The 8,081-nt window shown below is 39.5% G+C and overlaps 1 protein-coding gene across 1 annotated transcript; it reads right to left on the minus strand.

Annotated features, from left to right (window-relative positions):
* Positions 1 to 342: 342 nt before the first annotated feature.
* On the minus strand, positions 343 to 7,611 carry LOC113206965 (equilibrative nucleoside transporter 2; the record flags this gene model as incomplete). Its single annotated transcript, XM_052274322.1, is given in 10 exon segments — positions 343 to 4,257; positions 4,362 to 4,564; positions 4,658 to 4,779; positions 4,861 to 5,041; positions 5,123 to 5,269; positions 5,351 to 5,436; positions 5,516 to 5,661; positions 5,753 to 5,895; positions 6,075 to 6,156; positions 7,454 to 7,611. Coding segments are annotated over 10 exon segments (1,413 nt in total), but the record flags the coding sequence as incomplete, so codon positions are not given.
* Between the last annotated feature and the right edge of the window lie 470 nt (positions 7,612 to 8,081).

The raw sequence follows: 8,081 nt of genomic DNA on the forward strand, positions 1-8,081 counted from the left end.
CGCCCGCCCGAACGCCGCAGCCACACCCCGACGACCCCGATATGGGCTTTCCGGTGCTTTCAGCGCCCGTGCTCGAAGTTTTGTGGCATTGTTCTCCACTGCCTCGGCCCCAATCGCCGACACGGCGGTGGTGGCACCCGTGTCTCTCGTGGTTTCATCACTGTCGTGCAGGACCTCGCTGCGCGCCAGCGCCGGAGGGAAGATCCACAGATGGCGAGCTCAAGGGTTGATGATGCTGGCTACATCAGAGGCGGCCTACAGGACCTTGCGCCCCGTCGTCGGATACACCCTTACTACTCCCATCCACCCCACGCTACCTCTTGTTTCCTCAAGAATCTACGATTTCTATGTATCACATCACCTTTTATTGATATTAACCAGATTATGTACAGGTAATAAATAATACACATGAGTGGTAAGGCTTACACCAACAATTCAGTCTCATTAAACATTTTGTTTTGGCATATAATGAAACCTACAACATGACCAGACTTATGGTTACGACAACCACATGACTGGGGGCTCAAAACCGCACAGGGACAACAGGTATAACAAACTTTTCAAATGACAACCAACGTTAAAGTACATAACAGATTCTCATATTACAAATGAGACAAATGGACAAATATTTTGCCAATCTTTGTAACAAACACATTGCTTTCCTAGCTTAGTAAAAACAGAGAGGGGGGGAAAAAAACAACACTTGCACACGCACACACAGCTATAAAGGAGACAGATTTCGAGTAGCTCTCTTAAGTATCTTTTATCATTTTCAGAATAGCAAGGTACAGGACATGCACCACCACTATAAACAAAAGACGGAATCTAGTTAAGAAAAATTAAAACTAATAAATTTATACTTTCTGGACCTCGATTGGATTTTATCTGAACTTAGGGATGGATCCTGCCACAAAAAGCGTTTTGTAATTGCATGTAGTAATCCATAGTTCAAACAAAATCTTCATAAATTGTGTAAGGGGATAAAAAAGAATTAATCAGATAACATAAAAGCAAACAGCAAGCATGTTTACGAGGGCTTAATAAAAGCTCTCTATTATAGTTTGGCAAAAGGCAACTCTTAAGTTTATTTAACACACCTTAACACACTTAATTTAAAAAATAGTCTCTGAAGTAAATGCTCAACACAACTATAAGGTCAAGTATGCAATCAAAATGCATACACAAACAGTATTAGAAATCACAATACAGTACAGTACTCATAGGTTTAGAGTTATTCAAAAACGTAGCTCAGCTAAACCAAAATTTTACAAACGTATCAGCATAACAACCAATTTCAAAATGTAGGATTTAAAGAAAAAAGAAGGATTACAAAATACACTCTGTAGAAAATGGACTACCTGCATTAAGTAATTTGGCAGTGGCTCGTGATTAACTGATTAAGAATTAACATACCATACACATTTCAGCATCTACTTATTCAATTCAAACCGTTAGTTTGAAAGATTTAGAACAGGAGGTAATAGTTATGGAGTCAATACAGGACTCCAGAAGAGGAATTATTGTCTCTGAAAAATACAAAATTGGCAAAGCCAATGGATTACTGAACCAGAAATTAAAAGTCTGGGTAAAAATCTAGAGTGGTGAATAGTCAAGTTCTCCTCAATCTCTCTACCATTTTTTTTCTACAATTAATTGGTTGGAAAATAATTCATTTTATCTTGAAAGCAGTACTAGGAAGGACTGCAGTAGATGAGCTAACAGCTATGGGTACTACTGCACTATTTTGATTTTATTTTTTGAGCCAAGATTATAGTTTATGTTATAGTCATCTTCAATAGAAGATGTGCTGCCACAACAATTTAGGCGGTAAAATCTGGTTTGATCCTTTCTATGATTGCCCATTATACTGTATTGATGCATATAGATGCACCTGTTCCCACTCAATCTGCTGTAGTATAATACAACACTGACTGGCACTTTTTAATGTCACATATTTCTCTTACAATGAAATTGTCTTGCACAAGCTTGCCTGCTATAAGGCAATCCATAAGGAAGCCAACATTTCACAGCAGAGAAAAGTCAAGCACTAAATAAAAAAGGTTATTAAAATAGTTAAGTTCAGAAACATTAACACCCTGAAGACTTTTCTACAAAGAGATCAAAAATGATCAAGAAGCTCCATGTTTTGAAATATAGCAGACAACAGTTATACAAAAAATAATAACGGTAATAATAATAGTAATGTGCCAAGAAGACAATATGTTAACAATTTACACTGCTTAATCCGTTAAAAATTGTCAAGAGGTCAACAGTAGAGTACTTACACAATATTTAGGTAAATAAGCAAAAATCCTGACATACAGTCAAACAAGACATTGTTAACTGCCTTCCCTAATAAAGCTCAATATCTTGATATACATACAGTGCCACTTCTGTGACATAAATACAATTTGTGGCTAAGCGTTGTACTTTTTAAGGTTTGAAAGTTCAGTCTTTACTAGCCTTCATTCAAATAAAGATAACAATTTGTGACAAGTAACCCGTCTGGCAGGAGACAAAAGAAGGCAGGTGACAGGCAATGTAATAAGTAACGCAGATATGATGTGAGCAACAAGCTATTGTGCCAGAATAATTTTACTTGGTATGCCACATGTGTGGTAACAAAGAATAATTATCCAGTCAAACAATGTAATTTTACGAATCTAAGTGACTGTTGAAGTAAACCAACAAGTTGCTGAAACAGATCTAGCAACAATGCTGTAGTGACACAGCAAAGAGAGAAGAGAGAGCATTGAGAAAACTTTGGGGGAAGACATTTGTACAGTGAATGTGCAATATACACATTAATTAGAATATAATTTTATATTGTGCAGATTTTGTGCGTCACTTTGTGATATATTTAAAATAATGCACTTTCAATAACAAAATTAAGAAAATCAGGGCGTAAGTGAACCAAACACATTGGTTCTAAATTTACTTATTTTAATTTTCTATTTTAGTATAGGTAATGTAAATATTAATCAAGCGTTTTTCTTTTCACAAGCTCAAGTATGGTACAGCAATTTGGCAGTGATGCAGGAAGTTGAGCAAGGTTTTCCAAGCAATCATGAAAGCTCAGACAAAAGTTTTGATACATTGCAATTTAAGTTTAGTCCAAAACTTGTCTAGGAACAAGATGCCAAGACTGAATGACAGAAGCAATCGTGGATAGTGGTAAACAGACAATTTCAGGAGCTGCTCATGCACTGTGATACAGTACCATGTATTGATTTGCATCCAATCAGAAATGACCACATAGTTCCAAGTCCTCAATAAGATACCTGTAGTCATAAATGTATCAACGCCCACGCAATTAGGTTATAAATGTAAATATTGTGCATCACAAAGCCATACAAAACCCTGCTGGTTACAGGTCCCTGACAAAGATGTGAACAAAAACTATGAACACACTGCTTGATAACAGAACACAGTAACAACAATTCAGCTCATTAGAAGTAAAGAGAAATAACTATGCAAAGATATGCTTTCTTATGGTTCCAGCATACACAGTAAAAGAAGAAACCCTTGGCAGTTTCAGTTTTATATAAAGTTGAGGTTAAGTAAAAAAATATTAAAAAAAAAGAAGTTATTTCCAGGGACATAACTTTGACAAAGCTAAAATATTATATTATGCAAAAAAAAATAATTAAAAATGCCAAGTATTAAACAGATAAAAGAGTAAGATTTTCCTAGATTTGCTCTAGGAATTTCTAAGGAAGTTATGCCACAAGGTTCATGGTTCACATTCCTCATTTAGTAAAAAGCTCATTAAATAATCATTTATAAGAGGCAACAACCCTCTTAAAATTTCACTTGATGGTTGAAATCATCAACACACATTGTCCTGGTAACTAGGTATCTTTCTTCAGATGTGTTGATTTAAAGTCACAGTCCTCATATGAAAGTGGTGTCCTTTTTGAAAGTGCGTATGTGATGGGTGCAAATTGCAAATGCACTACACACTGCTTTTTGTGAAGACCAATTTTTAGAGAATAATTAAGGACAATCTCCATTACTCAGATCTACACATCTATTGTTAAAGCTGCAGCCCCTGAGGGCCAGCTGGTCCTTTCTGTAGATTAACAAAATCCCAGAAAGGACCCAAGCTTACTCTAGATACTCCAATCAATGTCCCATGACACATTTGTAACAAACCACTTGATGGCCGGAGAAAACAAAATACCACAGAAAATACCAGTTACTAGGAAGGCAGCACCCAACATGCCAGCTATTGATTGATGCTGAGGATCTACATTCCTTAAAAAAAAAAAAAAAATGAATGAAAATAGATAGTTAGTATCAAGCAATTAGACAATATAGAATTGTACATTGATAGAAGGTTCCGGAGGCATGTTACTTACTTTGGACAGTACATCATAGCAAGTGAGCTAAAATGACCAGAGGTGAGACCCATAACAATACCCACTCCCCAATACACCCAATCGTTTTTAATTATTATGGGGAATGTTCTTGTTTCATCCTTTGGTAGGTAGTTGCAGAAAGCAAATAGTGGAATGAACAGAAGACGAAGCCATACTGCGACAGTAAGAAATCTTGGCCCAGGCTGCAAAATAAAAACGTACATGTGTTGGTCTTGGTGCAGTGTAGTTCAAAACAATTAGTAAAACTGTAAAACTCTAAGAATTAATTAACTTACCCAACGAACCCATGTGGAGAGGGAACTACCAATCATTGCACATGCATTGAAAGTAATAAAACAGAGTACGGATAGATAAAATCGCTCTTCAATAAAGAAGTTGGGATCCGAACGTTTTATGTCTAAAACAGAAGATAAAATTGTACTACTTCACAAGTTTAACCAATTATTACAACAAAGTGAAAATTTACTAGTTGATGTACCTGATTGGACTGTAGGAAACAGCGCCAATGTCACAAAAAAGACCATGAATACATTAAGGCACTGAGGATAGCACTTTCGAAAAACAGCAAAGAAAGGTGTCCTCGGCACAGCTCCCAAGTTCTCTCTCTTCTTTTTTTGGAGTTCCTTCTGGCTCATCAACTCATGATAACGGTAAAAGCGCTGTAAGAGAATTGATAAGTTATTTTCCCTCCAAATGTCGCTGATGCAGGACGTGGATGAAATGTGTCACAATGTACTTACATTCAAAGGTAGAGCAAAATATGTGTCAAAACAAGCCAAGAGTACCAATAAAGCTGCGATAAAGTAATAAATAGCAGCTGTTCGAACATTAGGAGCCATCACAAGTGATATCAAGCTAACAATCGCAGTAAAGGTTCCACTGATATTCTGCAATAAAAAATAAATGCAGGATGTGAGTGAGAGTACTATATTTAAGGAGAAAAAAGAAGTCTTCAATGGTTAACATACCGATCCAAGAACAATAGCTCCAGTGTACTTAGGTGGAAGCTTTGCTCCCATTCCATAAACAGTGTTTTGATAGATACCACTTGCCACTAAAAACAGAAACATGATTTAAGAAAATTTGAAAATTATGGCAATAAATTTTAAGAAATAATGGGTTTTGATACTTACTATTAAGAATGACAACAGAGACCATAGTAACCCAGAAAAATGATCCAGGCCAGTCAGAAGAATCCATCATTGCAAGAACAACTGTCATAACAAATATAAAAACCATAACAAGAATACTCCATACAACACGAGTCGTCACGCTCCCTCTAAAACAAAAACAATAGAAAAAAAATTAGTAATGGTAAAAAAGTTAGAGTAAAATAAAAATTTGGATAAAAAAAATTTAATTGTACTAACCCAAACTGGACAAAAACATTCAGCCAATTAAACAGTAAATTTGGAACCTGGGCTGCAAAGCTAATATATGCAAGGAAGTCCTCGTCATATTTAAAGTCTTTTCCAGCAGATGTGCCATTTCCCAACTTATAGTCCACAAAATACTGTAAAAATATATGAAATGTTACAACTGCACACAACAAACAAACAAACAAACAAAAGTATGAATGGGCATTGTCAGTATCTGCCAAACACTTATGAAGGATTATTAAACGCAAGGCAGATAAAATGAAAAGCCCTATACCAAGATTACACAAAGCTGTCAATCTAGTTAGGTACTTACGTCTTTGGGTGTAATAAACATGTTCCACGGCATTAAAGTCCCAATCCCATGAAGAAGAAGGGTCAGGTAAACCAAGTTAAACCTGAAAAAAAAATATTTTTTTAAAAAACTTTGACAGGATGGCAGTGTATTTGTTTTAAATCGCACCTTTAGAGGCACACATCAGGGCCACTCAAGTATCATGGGGGCCACATAGTGTACTGATTGGGCCACTTGTCCTCACAACTACTAAAATATGCGGGCGGAGAGCGCCCAGTGAGAAATGAGTGTTTTTACTCGTTCTTTACCACCACCTGCACCTACTCAGTGGTAGAAGTACGAGTATTGATCTCAGTGCGATGTCACGCGTAACGCTATTCATGCTCGCAGTACAGAATATGTACACTTATGATACTTGTACCATTCGAAACTGGGAATGTTGTAGGCGTGACCAACAATGGACCTTTTTTCAAGTTTGACACTACTTTTTTGAGAACTCTTAACAAAATTCGCCGGTTTTCGTTCTAAGTCGATAGACCCGTGCCGCACAACAAATCTTCATCTTGGAACACGAAGCGCATACAGACATGACAATACTACCATTCGAAACTTCGTTTGCTAGTATTACTGGAAGCAATGAAGATTGTTTCGGTCTAAGAGCAAAATTTTGAGAACTCTTAACAGATTTCACAAGTTTTCAGTCTAAGTCCTGTCTGCCTATGTTGCTTCTGCTATTGTGCCGCCAACTGTAGATTCATATTCATTTTGGTTTTCACGGAACGCGCATCTTTTTGAAAGCGCCGACTTTTGCAACAATGCTCTTGTCTTGTGACCTGAAGGGAATACCGAGAATAGCGCCTGTTTTAGCCTTCTCTTTAATTTCGTCATCATCCAGTTTCATATGGTACATGTTTAATAATAATATATATTCTCAGAGAAACGTGACACATGTTGACAGAACAACACTCGTTGATTCTACAACCATATAGATGTAAAGCAACTGAGCACTGAAAGGGTCTCTGTAAAGAACGAGTACCAGTATTCACACAAAATTAATTTTGTGTTTTCTTTCCTCCTTGTTTTTTTTTTTTGTTTTTTTTTTTTGTCGATGTCCAAACGATGTCGTTACAATGTCGAGGCACTGGTTTAAGTCGTTAACGACACAGACCTGTGCACAATTTCGACTTGCGAACATCGTTTCGAGATCGACGAAAAATGCATAACTCTCTGGGCGGTGGCAGCGTGGCGGTCAGCCCCTGATACGAAATCAAAGACGCGACACACACAAGAATTTCATTTGCCTGCGAGGCGAGACGGGCGTATCGCGAGTGTTTCTACTGGAACGAGTTCTGTTAAGGGGCAGCCGCGAATCACGCACATTTCATAAAGTTGAAACTCACCTGTCCTTCGGAGGGTTCATCTCCAGGTCGGCCTGCTCCATGGTGACGCCCTTGAAGTTGAGCTCGTCGTTGGGCAGGTTGGTGTCCTCCCAGGCGGGCGTCAGTCGGACGGGCTCGGTGGTCGCGAGGAAGGGTTGCTTCTCGTGGACCTCCCCGGCAGCGGCTGCAACGACAGAACGCACATGAGCGGGCGGGCGGCGTGCGGGCGCAAGATCTTACCCCTTTCCCCTTTTTGAGTGGAGACGACCGTGGTCGGGACGAAAGCGTGGGGGACGCAGGGCCTGGCTCCGGGAGGAAGTCCCCTCGAGCGCAGCTCCTGTAGAGCGCGGGGTGGGCAGCCCAAGCGTGCACGTGGGGGAGGGGGCGCGCACTCCACTCCCACTCACCGAGGACGAGGGCAGCAAGGTCGAGGCCCGGCAGGTCAGGTCGCCGCGGGGGAGGGAAGCCCGCCAGGTGCAGGTGCTATGGCAGCCAGCGGCAGCGTCCCAGCTGCAGCGACGAGCACCGGCGAGTTCCGACCCGACCAAAACGACGACGACCGAAAGTGGACACTAGCTGATAGTGACTGACCAGCAGTTCGGGCGGGAGCCTCAGGGCCCTGATGGCCTGGGGCTGGGCGGGGCTGGGC

This window comes from Frankliniella occidentalis, unplaced genomic scaffold (assembly GCF_000697945.3).
Source record: "Frankliniella occidentalis isolate FOCC.00 unplaced genomic scaffold, Focc_3.1 Scaffold375, whole genome shotgun sequence".
Lineage (NCBI taxonomy): Eukaryota > Metazoa > Arthropoda > Insecta > Thysanoptera > Thripidae > Frankliniella > Frankliniella occidentalis.